The sequence below is a fragment of the Balaenoptera ricei genome, chromosome 19 (genome assembly GCF_028023285.1).
Source record: "Balaenoptera ricei isolate mBalRic1 chromosome 19, mBalRic1.hap2, whole genome shotgun sequence".
Lineage (NCBI taxonomy): Eukaryota > Metazoa > Chordata > Mammalia > Artiodactyla > Balaenopteridae > Balaenoptera > Balaenoptera ricei.
Window position 1 is genome coordinate 10,076,556 of NC_082657.1, and position 15,107 is coordinate 10,091,662.

General features: G+C 56.1%; 1 protein-coding gene across 2 annotated transcripts in view; it reads right to left on the reverse strand.

Annotated features, from left to right (window-relative positions):
* MARK4 (microtubule affinity regulating kinase 4) overlaps window positions 1-14,438 on the reverse strand; it is a 28,937-nt gene extending 14,499 nt beyond the window's left edge. For both annotated transcript variants that reach the window (XM_059905648.1, XM_059905649.1), the window contains exons 1-8: window positions 14,118-14,438; window positions 9,388-9,588; window positions 7,591-7,644; window positions 7,445-7,493; window positions 6,660-6,725; window positions 6,509-6,579; window positions 5,332-5,388; window positions 2,802-3,038 (exon numbers count right to left, since the gene is read on the reverse strand). In XM_059905648.1, coding sequence (XP_059761631.1) covers window positions 2,802-3,038; window positions 5,332-5,388; window positions 6,509-6,579; window positions 6,660-6,725; window positions 7,445-7,493; window positions 7,591-7,644; window positions 9,388-9,588; window positions 14,118-14,168 — 786 coding nt within the window. In that variant the 5' untranslated portion in view covers window positions 14,169-14,438. The remainder of the gene's footprint in view (window positions 1-2,801; window positions 3,039-5,331; window positions 5,389-6,508; window positions 6,580-6,659; window positions 6,726-7,444; window positions 7,494-7,590; window positions 7,645-9,387; window positions 9,589-14,117) is intronic.
* Between the last annotated feature and the right edge of the window lie 669 nt (window positions 14,439-15,107).

Sequence of the window (15,107 nt, forward strand, 5' to 3'; positions counted from 1 at the left end):
CGGCGAGCGGGGGCTACTCCTCGTTGCAGTGCGTGGGCTTCTCATTGCGGTGGCCTCTCTTTGTTGCAGAGCACGGGCTCTAGGCGCACGGGCCTCAGCAGTTGTGGCACGTGGGCTCAGTAGTTGTGGCTCACAGGCTCTAGAGCGCAGGCTCAGTAGTTGTGGCGCACGGGCTTAGTTGCTCCGTGGCATGTGGGATCCTCTCAGACCAGGGCATGAACCCGCGTCCCCTGCACTGGCAGGCGGAGTCCCAACCACTGCGCCACCGGGGAAGTCCCCGCAAGTGCTTTTTGAATATTAGGTTTACAAGAAGGGAGGAGAGAGGGGCATCCTGACCCCCATCCCCCATTTGTCTTTCCAAACAGCTATGAGGCCCTGGCAGTTTCAAAGAATGAGCACTGATTTATATGCTGACTTTTTTTTTTTTTTTTAAGGGCCTTTTAGGAGGGCCCTGCCAAGGTTATGAAAGAAAAAATAAATTCCACGCTCCATGGCATGGCAGACTAGGGCAGATCATCACAGCCTGAAGGGTCGTGAATATTTCATAGCGACGAGGATCGCTTTCAGAGCGCTCACCCGGTGCTGGGCCGCGTTCTCAGTGCTTTACACACATGACATCTGTGTTCACAAGGATGCTGTGAGGCAGGGTTATGACGCCCCGTTTTCCGGACGAGGAAACTGAGGCCCAGAGAGGTTAAGTCACTTGCTCTGGGACTGTGCAGCCACAAAGTGGCAGGGCCAGGGTTCAAAGCCAGGCCGTCAAGCCCCGGAGCCTGTGCTGCGTAACCACCACTCCACGCCGCCTCTGTCACGTGACGGTGAGAAGTAGCCATCAGGCCACGGACACCACAACCAGGGCAGCTCCCGAGCGTGACACCCTGGGCAGATGCCAGGTCCCTGTGAAGGGCTTCACACACCCAGTCTGGCTGTAAGTGTCCCCATCTTACAGGTGGGGAAACGGAGGTTCAGGAAGGGACTTGTTCAATGTCACTCAGCAAGGAAATGACAGAGCAGGGATCTGCCCCCAGCTGCATGTCTCCTTCACCCAGCAAGGCTTGGGGTGCCTGGTGGGGAAACTGGGACAACAGGAGGTGACAAGGGCCTGGGGCAGGTGAGAGGCTGGTCTGGCCCTTTGGAAAGTTCTCTTGGCTTCATGCTTGGGGCTCAGAAAGATTATTCTGTGATCTCAGCAAGTCCTCGAATCGCTGCTGTGAGGTTGGTACCTTAGGGTCCTCACTGAACACAGGTGGAGACTGAGGTTCGGCGGAGTTGGCTGCTTGGCCGATGCCACTGTGACGCAGGGGTCCCCTTCCTCATCACTCAGGGCTCTGCTGGCCTGTCCTCGGCAGTGACCTCCCTGAGCCCCTGATGGCTCCTCACGGCCACATCAAGCAGGCCTGAGCACTCCCGCTGAGGAATTCCCACCCGAAATGCACCACCTGGATCCAAGCGTGAGGACACACTGTGCAGCCCAGGCTGAGGGAGGTTCTTTCTGCAAGATGACTGGCCTGAGCTCATCACTGCCGTACCATGGAAGACAAAGAACGGCGGAGGGACTGTTCCAGATGAAAGAAGACTAGAGACAGGACAACAGAACGCCATGAGGGCGCCTGAGCGGATGTTGGAGCAGAAGACATGGCTGCCAAGGATATTCTCGGGATGACTGATGCAACCCGAGCATGGGCCGCGGGTTAGAGGCCGGGAACACGTCAGCGCTGGATTGCCTGAGCGTGATTGTGGATGGGGAAAGGCCGCGTCTCATGAGATCCCTGCTGTATGCAGCCTTTAGGGATGAAGGGACATTGTGTCTGCAACTGACTCCCATGTGTTCCATCAGTAACGGTGATGACAGCGGTACCACAAGCATATATAGACACTCACATGGCACATGTGGCCGCAGGCAATCGGAGCATCTCCTGAAAGGTACACACCTGTCCCCTGTTCTAGGCTGACAACTTCTCTGTTGACCGGCAGTGTTTCAGAATAAAAAGTTCAAAGGAAAAAAAAAATCCACCCCAACACTACAACTCACCCCACGCTTCCCACCCCCTTCCACAGAACTGGCCAGCATCTAGCGTGCTACATATTTTGCTTATTATTTTATTTTCTGCCTGGCTCTGCTGCAAGAATGTCGGTCCATGAGAGCAGGATTTTTTGTTTGTTTGTTTAAGTGCACCATTCAACGGCTTTCAGTATATTCACCGAGTTGTTGCAACCATTACCAGAATCCGTTTTAGAACATGGCCATCACCCCCAGAAGAAACCCTGTAGCCCAACCCCCACCTCCTCCCTAGTCTTAGGCAACCACTGATCTGCCTTCCGTCTCTGTGGATTTGCCTATTCTGGACATTTCACAGAGAGGGAACCCACAGCGGGTGGTCTTTTGTGACCAGCTTTTCCCACTTAAGAGTGTTTTCAAGGATCGCCTGGGGAGCAGCATGTATGATGGCAGGGATTTCTGTCTCTTTTGTTCACCCTGTGTCAGCAAAGCTTCAAACGGAGCCTGACCCGTGGACGATAAGCAGTAACTATGTCCTGAATGGATGAGTGAGTGAGCGGGATTTGAACCCAAGCCTGCTGGCGGCCAAGCCCACACCCTGAACCCCGACACAGCCTGGTCCACTTGCGCTGGCCGTGTGGCTGGGGGGGACCTGGGTCCTACCTGACCCCCGTCATGCCCTGTGAGCTCGGCCCCACCCCTCCAGCCCTCTGCAGAAGAGGTGTTTGGGGGCCCGACTGTGAGGGCCAGAGAGACCCTCCCCGGGCGGAGTCACAGCCCCCGTGCCAGCCGCGCCCAGCACCTTGAGGTTGTGCCCGTCGAAGGGCAGGGAGCCGCTGACGAGGGTGTACAGGATGACGCCGAGGCTCCAGATGTCCACCTCCGGCCCGTCGTACTTCTTGCCCTGGAACAGCTCCGGGGCGGCGTACGGGGGGCTCCCGCAGAACGTGTCCAGCTTCGAGCCCAGCGTGAACTCATTGCTGAAGCCAAAGTCGGCGATCTTGATGTTGGCCTCAGCGTCCAGCAAGAGGTTCTCGGCCTGCGAGGCAAGGAGAGGGCAGAGGGTGGACGTGTGCGGCGCCAGAGCCAGCTGACCTGGTCCGACTGTGGCCCTGTCCCTTATTCCCTGTGTGACCTTGGGCAGTGACTTTACCTCTCTGGGCCTAGTTTCCTCATCCATAAGATGGGGATCATCATAGCCCCCACCTCACAGGGACGTTTGAGAATTAAGTGAATTATTCCGTGCAAAGTCCTCGAACAGTATTTCACGCCCAGTAAGTGCTATATAACGTTAGCTCTATTATCCCGTGTGGTCTGCAGAGCTGGAAGTCCTCAGGCAACCTCCTGCCCTTCGCAGAGCCTCAATTCACCCAGCAGAAAAAAAATGAGGACGGATCGCTCAAGACTTACAAAAATGAAAACAATCATTTTATATAATATTTATTGTGCACCTACTATGCGCCGGGCTTTTAGACTATCATTTATAAGAGTGGCTACATACAGTGGGGTTAAAGTACAGATTCTGGAAGAATCCTAGCTTCAAATCCCAGCTCCACCACTCACTCACTGCGTGACTTTGGGTGGATTACCGGCTCTCTCTGTGCCTCAGTTTCCGATGTGTAAACTGAAGGGTCATTATAGCACCTGCCTCATGGGCGGATGCAGGGTTAAGTGGAAAGTGCTTACCACAGCACATGGGACAGAGTCAGCACTCAAGAAATACTTTGTACTGTTATGAGGTTTTGTCTGTTTTTGGTGGCACGTGTTTGTTATTTGCCATTTCGTGGGGGGAGGGAACTGAGGCTCAGGGAGGCCACCTCATGCCCACAGCATGAAAGTGGCAGAGCTGGAATCCAAAAGAGGCCTGCCATCTCCACAGCCCGAGGGTGGAAGGAGCCTCCGGCATCCCACCTCTTCCAGCTTGTTGACTACAAATTCATGCATGAATCCACCCTTCAGACTGCTGCCAGTGCCTTGCCCCTCCCAACCACCGCCCTTCCCTAGCCCAGCATCTCTGGCTTCCTCCCGGACTCCCTACTTCCTGCTGCATTTCAGTACCACCCTTCCCCACCTCTGGCCCAACGAAGGGATAGAACCCACACAGACACACACTTCAGAGGGATCTCCCCCAAACCTCAATCTACTGGCATCTCCGTCTTGCTCACTGGTGACACTCCCCCTCGTGGCATTTGAGGCTCTGCAGTTCAGCCCCAACCTCACTTCCGGGTTGGTCCCCGTGGTTGGTCCCCCTGGAGACTGTATCCCCAAATCCCCTTTCAGCCACTTCCAGGACCTTCCACCAGGGGGGGTGCCTCCTCCAGGTTGTTCACCATGGATGGCTCCCCGCTGGTAGGGCAAACTCAGAAGCCTCCAAGGTGCCTCCTCAGGGGGTTGTGTGGGGACATCAGGGCAGTACAGAGAGAGGGAGTGCTTCAAAACGTCTACAGCAATTTGACAGTGGAATTTTATGTTTTTTGAATCTATGAATAATCATCTTAAAAATCGGGCTTGTATTTTGCACATCTTTCTTTTCCTTTCATTTTTATTATACTTTACCAAAGTACCTGTCCACAGTGGATTGGGCATTGAAAATACTCAAACAAACCTGGTCCTTTGCTACAGAAACCTTGAGAAGCACTTCCTTAAGTACTTAGACCAGGGCCTGGGACACAGTAGATGCTCAAGAAATCACGGTGAAGACAACAGACAACTTGATGCGCACCAGACAAATGTTTCTCTCGCTGGTCTAGGATGAGAAGTCCTGAGACAGGAGGTTCTCTCTGGGTGGGGCTGTGGAGCGGGGGCCCTGGGACAAGGAGTTGCCCCTGCTCAGCTCGGACAGGCAGTGGGGGGAGGCCCTGCTCAGTCCCCTCCCCGAGGGGCACTAGCCCTCCCAAAGGTCCTTCTCAAGTTCAAAGATGCCTGTGATTCTAAGACCCTGGAGGCTGTGTGACTCTGGGGCTCTAAGATCTCAATTCTTGAAGTTTCCTGAATGTTCTGAAGTCTCCGGAGGCTCCGGGAGTGACTAAGTTTTTATTGCATTCCAGTGACCTTGTCCGGGAGGCACATAACCGTCTGAGGCTGGTCGGGGGACACTTTGTTTCTTTTCCCTTTGTTCACTCCTCCTGCCCCCACCCCCCACCTGCTCCCCCATCAGCTGGCCTTGTTTTTGCCACAAAAGCTTGGGAAACAGTCAAGGGGCTCTGGATGCTGAGGGAGGAGCACGAAGACAAAAGGGAGGGGAATATGGTGGAGGGTACAGGGCACCCCAGGGGATGGGGGGGCGGTGCTGGGGACAAGCAGGGGTCTGTGGGCTGAGCTGGGAGGCTCACCTTCAGGTCCCTGTGTACAATGTTTTTCTGGTGACAGTAGTGCACAGCCGATACAATCTGGAGGGGAGGGGAGAGGAGGGGAGGTCAGTTACTTATGGCTCCCAAACCCCTCAGCCTCCCTCAGAGACCCCATGAACCCGCCCCTCAACTGAGCTCTGGACTCCAGGCCTCCCCAAGCACAGGTTGTGAGGCTGGTGCCCTTCCCCACCCCCCAACTCGGCCACAGCAGGAAATGATGTGGGACCTGCACAGACACACACCTCCACCCGGACACCTGGACATCCTTGTACCCAGACATCGGGACACCCTCCCAGCAAGGACATCAGCACCAAGACAACAGGGCTGGCCCCTCCTGACCTTCACGTCAAGAAACACGCATGAGAACATCGCACAGTTATAGACAGACACGCGGCCCAACATACCAGGGCTTAAGCCCCGCGCACCCAGTACAGCTGCGTGCAGCAGCTGGACAGTCCCGGACCAACACCCTCGCTCAGATCTCATCACCCACCAAACCCTCACACCTGAACGCCCTCTTACCCATCTGGGCACCCTCACTGCCACACACTTGGACATTCACACACCTTCTTATCCACCTGGACATCCTCGCACCGTACACTCTCCTGCTCACCAACCTCTGTGCCCAGACCTGGGCATCCTCTCTGCCACACATCTGAAACCACAGGCCCTCTTACCCACACACCTGGGCACCCACATATCTGCGTGCCCTCTTACCCACAAACTTAAGATACCCACACTTGGGCCCCCCTCTCCCATACACCCCGGCTGCCATATGCACTTTTACCCACACAGCTACACACCTCTATACCTGGGCACTCACACACCTCAGCACCCTGGCACCTGTGTGCCCTCTTAGGCACACTCTTATATATGGGGCACACCTTCAAACCCACACATCTGACACTGGCACACCTGGGCACTTTCATGCCTGACCCTCTTGCCCATCCACCTGGGTACCTGCATCCCTCCATCTAGGTATCCTCACACCTGGGCATCTGCACGCCCACAGCCACCCAGGTCTCCACCTTCACCCCCACCCTGCCTTAAGCCACGCCCCCAGGTCCTTGGACAGCCCAGACCCACACCCAGCAATCAGACCCTCATCCCCAGGGACTGGGGCTCCCCTCCCAGCCCCACCGGCAGCTGTGACCCCAACCTGTCGGAACTTGGCTCGAGCTTCCTTCTCCTTCATGCGGCCGTGTGACACGAGGTAGTCAAACACTTCTCCTGCAGGGCAGAGGTCGAGCGGGGTCAGGGCGGGGCATGGGGGGGCGCAGAGAGCAGGGCGGGGAGGGGAGGAGCCTCACCAGCACTTGCATATTCCATCACCAGGTACAGCGTCTTCTCTGTCTCGATCACCTCGAAGAGCTTCACTGCAATGGCCGGGGGATGGGGGTGGGGAGTTACAAGAGAAGAGACCCCTCACCCTCCACCAGCACTTGGTACCTGCGCATGTGCTGACCATAACACCCCTTACTCAAGAACACTCGATGGCTCCCTACTGGTGGCAAGATTTTCCAAACTCCCTGGCCCCACTTTACCACCTTCTCCACTTCCGCACAAGAATGTCAGCTCTATGAGGCCAGGGGTTTGTACCTGTTTTCTTTACCGCTGTGCCCCACAGTCTGGCACATAAGCAGCCACTCAATAAATATTCACTGAGTACATATAAACAAATGGATGTATAAATGCTACGGCCACGTTCAGGCCAGGCTAAATCCTGCTTCTTTTGTAAAGACCCCACTTTCTCCACTCTGCCTAATGATAATGGCAATGACAATGGATGCTGCTGATAACAATAATCAGACCAGCTCCCACAGCTTAGCTCCGAACTAAGTGTTCTGCATGCATGACCTTACCCAGTCCTCGCAATGACCTTGAAGTAAGCCCTCTTATCACCCCCCCAGGAGGAAACTGAGGCTCAGAGAGGTTGAGTGACTCACCCAAGGTCACACAGCCAGGAAGCAGGGATACTGCTACAAAAAAACAGGTCTTTCTAATTACTATAACAGCCAGTTCTCTCCTCCCCCGACTCTCTTTTCCCAAGTGTCCTGGTTGGTATCCACCGAGCCCACTCCCTTCCCCTCCTCACCGATGTTGGGGTGGTTTAGGCCCTTCATGATACGGACTTCTCGGAACAGCTGGAAGAAAGGAAGAAAGAGAAAGATGAGGGTGGGCCGTTTCGAGGACCCTCTTCCCAACCTTGCCCCTGCCCTGTTCCCTCACCCTGGCCCTCACCTTCTGCAGGCTGCTGGGGTTCAGCTGGGTTTTATCGATGATCTTGATGGCGACCTAGAGACGGAAGAAAGGGGGGAAAGGTCAAGGTACCACAGGCCCTCGAGCTGGGAAAGGTTCCCCCAACCCAGATCAGCCTAGGATATCCCTCCTTTGTCCCTTTTCAGAGACAGCTCTCAACCTGGGCCATTCTTAGTGGATGTGGGCTCTGAGCCTCATGACCTTTGCACATGCTGTTCTTACCATGTCCAGTGCTACCCTTACTTCTGCAGGGAAGTATATCCCCTATACCACCATGGGGCCTGGGTGGGGCGGCTCCAAGGGCCTGTGTGAGTGAGTGTGAGGGTGACTGAGACCTTGAAGGGGCCCCTCTGGGAGGGCATCTCAGACCATTCACCCATCACATCTTTGTTTTGAAGGCACAAACTGTGGAACAAGAAATAATAACCAGAGCTCACATCTACCGAGCAGTCACATGGGCCAGGCCTTGGTCTATGCACTTTACAAATGAGAACTCTTTTAATCCTCACAACAACCCTATGAGATTATCCTCATTTTACAAATGGGGAAACCGAGGCACAGAGCTGTTCAGTCACTTGGCCAAGGTTACTTGGCTGGTAAGTTTGTGGGCTGGGATTTGAACTTATGCAGCCTGACAGAGTCAACCTCCTAAACACTTAAAATCTATAGATAGCTTTGAAAGAGCTTTGAGGTAGTCATCATGGGGGAAAAATCAGAACGTTACTGAATCCTCTTTGTACTTATCCTGAAGTTTAGTTAAGTTTTTATTTTGAATTTCACACTGGGGTACAGCACTTCAAAAGCCGTAATCCAGCTTAGGTCTTTAGTTTTCCCAAAGGGTTTTGGGGTCACCCCCCCAATCACCCCAGATCCACTGGATTACAGAACTCTTCCCTCGGGAGGCTCTGTTCCCTTAGAAAACCCTGGAATCACGTTCAAGACCACATGAGAGGAACAATGTGCTCTTTGTGGGGGAAGAGGGTCCCTTAGCTTTCTTCATATTTTCACAAACGAGTTCTTAATCTTGTCAAGCACTTTTTATGCCAGTATTGAGATGATCATATGGTTTCTGCCCTTGAATCTGTGAATGTGGTGAAGTACATGAATAAATTGTCAATTTGAAAAGAACTGTGCATTCCTCGGATAAACCCAGCTTTGCCACCACACAGCTTTCTTTAATTGATCTGTCAGATTCTTTTCGCTAACATTTTGTTTAAGACTTTTGTACCTATATTCACATGTAAGACGGGCCCACAATTTTATGCCTTATCTGGTTTTGTTGTCACCAAAGAGCACATAAAATCTGTCTGGCAGTGGAACCTCTTTTTTTAGTCTCTGGAGATATTAGCATAAAAATGAAATGTTTGATACAATTTGCCCATAAAACCACTGGGGCCTGGTGACTTTTGTATGTATGGCACAGATAGTGTGAAGGCAGGATGAATTGCTCCAGTTACTTTCTCTAAAATTGAAAGAGGTGCAGAGGGGTCATAAACCCACCCACCATCTTTTTTTTCCCATTAAGTGTGAGTTAGATGCGTCCTCTCCCTTTCTGCAATAATGTTGCCATACTCAGTACATATACCCAGCCTGGAAGGCGAAGTGGGGAGAGTGAGACTGTGTAGATATGAATAAACCTCTTGTGTTCTCAATCAAGATCACTGGAAGATTTGGTGGAACCGAAGTCCACCATTAAAACAGGGAGGTGGCCTAGGTTTAGCCACCAAGTGCCAGGGCTGCAGGATTCTGCCCCGAGCCCCGCCCTCTCCCCTCACTCACCTCCCGGCCGGTAAGGATGTGCCGGGCCAGCTTGACTTTGGCAAAGTTGCCCTTCCCGATGGTCCTCAGCAGGCGGTAGTTGCCTACATGGGGCTGCTCCTCGGGACAGGAGGCGATGGAGTTCCGGCAGCGGGCACCCAGGGAGCGGCTGGACCAGGATGGTCCCTTGTCCGAGGAGCGGCCAATGCCCAGGGTGCCATGCTGGGCGGGGGAGACGGAGCATGAGAGGTGGGCAGCGCCCATCCAATCCACCTGTGTGCTGGGGCGGTTAACTCCAGCCACAGCCACTGGTCCCCTCGTGGCACTTTTCAAACCCACGCCAGAGAGAAGGCTTTGGGTCCCCCATCTTTCTCTGCGAAAAGACACCTCCAAGAACAAAGATGCTGGGGCTCCCCCAACTCTGCAGCACCTGGGACCCCAGATATCAGGTCTCTTCCTCACCCCTCCCTGCAATCAGTCTACCCACTCCCCCAACTTCCTTTTCTAATTACTAGGACCTCCATCAGCTCCAAGATATTGTATCCTAATGCTGCAGCCCTCAACCCCCAATCAACGCCGACTCAGTGTGGACTCAACCCTCTACCCCAACCCTCACTGCCTCCAACATTCCATTTCATCCATCACCGTCCCCATCCAGCCCCCCAATTCTATGGCAAGCCCATATTTCAACACCTGACTTCCAGTTTACTGCCTGCAATGCTTTCTTCTGATCCTTACTGCCCCAAATTCTACTCCAAACACTGTAACCAACTGTCTTTCATTTCGCCCTGACATTGTAGCCCCACATTGTTAACCTTCCTTCTGTGGGAAACTTTGTTGCTTCCTCACTGCGGTGGGCGTGCCTGTGAAACGCTCCTGCTCCATCGGCGCCCTCACCCGCTGACTCCCACGCTACACCGCGATCTGTCCCCGACATTGTGTTCCTGCCATCTTGTCCCTCCTGGGCCTCTCTCCCCCGCAGGTCACCTGCCTGCTCCTGGCTATCCTATCCTGATTGTGAGCCCCAGGGACTGTGCCTCCCTTTTAGCGCTGGGGCCCAAGGTGTGGGTGACAGGGGCCCCAGCCAAGACGGCTCTGCTCAGACCCTGGGCTGTCCCTGCGCCCTTCCCAAAGCTGGGGGTGGGACGCAGGAGGACACAGGGAGCTGAGGAAGACAGAAGGCCAGGTAGGCAACGAAGAGGAGGACCCGGGCTGCTCCTTGCAGGGATCTGCCGGGCCACTTAACAGTGATGAGGATCACCATTTAATGAGCGCTGGCCATTAAGGCACCATCATTCCCATTTTACAGGTAGGGAAACTGAGGCTCAGAGATGGGACCTGAACCCAGACAGTTTACCCCCGAGTTGATGTCTTCACCGCTGCCGTGCCACACTGTCTCACACTCCTGTCATTTTTATTAAATAGGCTTTACTATTGGCCAAATCCTGGGCATTAAAGCACCTCATCTGCATTTAATTCCTACAGTAGCCCAATGAGGGCGGCACCTGTATCCCCATATTCCAGAGGTGAAACTGAGGCTTGCAGCGACACGGTGCCTTGTCAAGGTCACACAGTTCATTCATAAGAAGCAGAAAGGTAATGCTCCCCACAAGGGGCAGAAAGACAGCCGCCACTGCCGGAGCCCTAACCACATGCCTGCTGCCTACTGTGCCTTCACCTGACTTCCAAGGTGGGTCCAATTATGATCCGCACTCTCCACATGGGGACCCTAAGGCTGAGGGCAGGGTTAAGTACCTTGCCCAAGGTCACAGGGCAGATGGAGCAGAGTGCCTAGGATTCGAACCTGGGTCTGCCGACTCCTGAGCCCCCAGCTCTTTCCCACATCCCCCACCGGGCTGCTCACAACCCCAGGCCTCCTTCCCGGGGAGGGCAGGAAGGGAGTTGGAGATCCTGGCAGATAAGACCTCTGATTCTCACCCAGATAAGGGCTTGGAGAAGAATCCCCAGCAGGTGGTACGAGGGGAGCCAACTGGGGCTGGGCTGGCACCCCACTGAAGGCAGCTTGGCTGAGGGACCCCTGCAAGGGGCAGCTGGGGCAGTGGGTGACAAGGCCCTCAGTGGCCGGGGGCGGGAGCTAAAACTGGCCGGCACCACCAGCTGGCCTGACTCCCTCCCGCCGGCTGGTGCCCCAACACCGGGTCTGTTGCTAGGGAACCTCCAGAGAGGCTGGGTGGTGGGGGGCCTGGAACTTGGGGTCGGGGAGCATGACCCCACATGGCTGTCATCATGGTAACCAAGTGGCAGAGGAGGGGCCTATGACCTCAGATTCCAGACGGAGAGAGGTGACCCTCTGCCAGGACTGACAAGCAGGTCTTACAGACTGGAGCTGGGAGGAGAGGGGAGAATTAGCCATCCCCAAGTCCCCATGATGCACAAATCTGAACAATAAGAGGAGGAGGAAGTGCTCATACAAGCCCTGTTTTACGGATGAGGAAACTGAGGCTCAGAGAGGTGAGGTCACCTGCCTGAGGTCACACAGCTAGGGAGGGACAGACACTAGATTTGAACTTACGCGTCTTTGAAAAATCAAAGTCATAACAACAACAACAACAATAATAATAGCAGCTACAATAGGCCTGGCCCTGTGCATCTCACTCACATAATCTCTTTGGCTCCTTATAACGTCCCTAACAGGGAGGTGCTACCATCAACCCCATTTAGAGGTGAAGAAACTGAGGCTCCGAGCAGGGAGTGGGTCTGCAAGCTCAAATAACAACTAATGACAGCCCTGGGTTGAGGATCCATGGCCGTCTGACTCATATCCACAGTCACAATAGCAGCAAACATGTGTGGAGTGCATCCTATGTGTCAGGCTTTGCCCCTATCATCTCAACTAACCCTCTGAGGGACTCAAGCCATCACCCCATTTTGCAGGGCAGGAAACAGGCTCAGAAGGCGAGAGCCAGTTGCCTGAGGTCACAGTGCAAAGTGGCTGGCAGAAGCAGCACTTGAACCCAGGCCTGTGGGCTCCTTGTCACTTTCTGGAGTGACGGGGGTGGGGTGGGGGAGAGGTGGGTTTCTCATCGAAGACTCCAAATCAGAGTCTGGCCTACAGCATGATGGGTCGTGATGGCAGTGGTGGTGGTGATGGGGGATCTGTATGAGGCAGGGTCCTACAAAGTGAAGGGACAGAGACAAATCTCTCTGGTGGGGATCTGGGGTGAGGGTGGCTGAGGATTGGCAGGGACCTGGCAGAAGGTCTGGGGGAAAGGGACGAAGACCCCAGCTGGGGAGGAGTCTGGCAATGGTTGGTGGGAGGGTCTTTTGAAGCAGTGAGAGTAACCAGAAATCAGGGAAATGGGGGGGGGGTCTCTCTGGGATTGTTCCTGGCTGTGGTGTAGGGACAGGGGGGCCTGGGAATAGTGGGAAGGGTCCAAGCCATGGGACAATGGAAGTCAGGAGCCAAGGATACCTGAGCCAGGGGCCTGGGTCTTGAGGAAACTCCTAGAAGTCAAAGAAAGGGGTTTCTAGGAGCACTCCTTGGAACCAGAGAAAAGTCCAGGGGCCTGAAACCCTGAGGAAGGGGCTTCCCAGGCAAGGGGCAGATCCAAGGAATAAAGGCTGAGCCTGGTGGGGGTCAAGAGGCCTAGGAACTTGAGGAGAAAGCTCCCAGCGGACAGACCCCAAGAGAAGAGGGCTTAGAGCCAGGGCAAGACCAGAGGCTTCAAATCCAGGAGTTTTCTGGAAGAAGAATCTGGGGCCAGGCCTTGTGAGCTGGGGAAGGACTCTGAAGCTGAGGAGGGGGTTTCCCTGGGAGGCCAGACCCTTGGCAAGGAAGGTGGAGGCCCTGGGGCAGCAGAAGGGATGCGGGCCTGGAGATCTAAGGGATGAGGTAGTATCCTGTGAGAAGGGGCCTGGCCTAGGAGTGGGGTCAAGGGGCTGGGGGCTTGGGGAGGGGGCTTGCCTGAAGTGGAGAAGTTGATACAGGGAGGATGAGGCCTGGAGTCAGACTGGTTCAGGGCCTAGAAATCCGAGACTGAGCTGGGGGCCTGGAAGCTGGAGGCCAAGGCTTCCTGGGAGAGGAAGAGACCAGAGAGGGTCTGGGGGGATCTGGGGGGACTGGAGATGCTGGGAATCCAGGGACAGCGCTGCTTGGAAGATGGGGACCAGGCCTAGAAGTGGAGAGACCTTGAACAAGCTAGAAAGGACCCTCGGCACAGGAAAGGTGGAACCGGCTTCCTGTGAGGGGGTGCCCACAGGAGCCGGGAAGATCCCGGAGGGCCAGAAAGCTGGGAATGAGAGGACGGGGGATCCTGGGGAGCCCGGCACCCGGATCCAGACAGGGAAGGCCAGAGGCAGGACTGGGCCAGGCCTTCCTGGGAGAGGGCCGGGGCTGGGCCTTAGGGTCAAGAGCCCGGCAAATCCGGGAGGGGGCCAGTTGTCGGATACGGGAGGCCTGGAGGGGAAGGGGCTTAAGAACCCGCTAGAGAAGGGAGGGGCTCCTGCAAGGCAGGGGAGGGAGCTTCCTGGAGGGAAGAGACCCGAGCGGAAGCGGTCTGCAGAGGGACAAGACAGGGGTCCCGCGAGAGGGGCGCCCCCAGGGGTCGGGCTGGGCTGAGGAGTGGGGGAGGGTCGAGAGGCCTGGAAGTCCAGGCGAGGGTCGGTGGGTGGCGAGCCAGGCCGGGCCGGGGAAATGAGGGTAGGGGCTCGCGCGGCGAGGGACACAGCAGGGCGAGGGGTCCGGCGGCCGGCCCCAGCCGGGGCTCCCCAAGGGGCCGGCCCCCACTCACCGTGTCCGAGTTCCGATCGTTGCCCGGGGCCAGAGCCGTCCGCGAAGACATTTTCTCCGGGTCTCGGGGGACTGGGCGGCCGGGTCGGGGGGGGGGGGCGGGGGTCCCGGGGTCCCCTCTCTTCCCCTCCCCCCCCGCCGGCCTGGGGACGCGAGCTCAAAAGCTGGGCGCCGTGGACAGCCGGGTTCGCGCCGTGGGAGAGGGGGCAGGGCGGGGCAGGGAAGGGGATGCTGAGGGTCCTAGTGGTCCCGCACAGCGGGGGCCCGGGGCGCCATGGGGGCGGCGGGCAGGCGGGGGCCGGGGAGGGGGCGCGGAGCCGGCCCGGGCGGCGGCGGAGGGAGGCGGTGGAGGGGCCGGGGAGGAAGGGACGTCAGGGGGAGGGGCGGGCAGGGCGGGGCCGCCAAGACCCCGCCCCCTGCCGCCGGCACTTAAAGGCGCAGGCCAGGGCCGGCCGGGGGCTCTGGGGGCAGAGGCAGGTCTGGGCGCGCTGAGGGGCAGCGTGTTCTCACTGGAGAGTAGAGACTCACCGGAAGAGAAGAGAGAGAAACGCCAAGGCACAGCACCAGCGACGCAGAGAAAGATACTGAGAGACGCAGAGATAGAGAAGCTCAAAAAGAGAGAGACAAAGAGACACAGAGATAGAGAGACAGAGGTGGGGAGAAACACAGAGACACAGAGATGACAAGACAGCCAAAGGACGGAGAGACCAAAAGACAGAGAAAGGCAGAAAGAGGGAGAAACGTAGGGAAAGAGAGACACATACAAAGAGAGTCAGAGACACAGAGACACAGAGAGCGACAGAGACTGACAGACCCACGCACGGAGACAGAGGCAGAGACAGAGATGCAGAGACCCGTGAAGAGAATGGAGACAGGACTGACAGAGAAGCCCTCAGAGGCAAGAACCACGCAGGCAGCGCTGTCCACATTCTCTCTCCCAGCCCCGCTCTCCCCAGTTCAGGAAGCTCTGGGGACCGAGGGCTAAGGATGC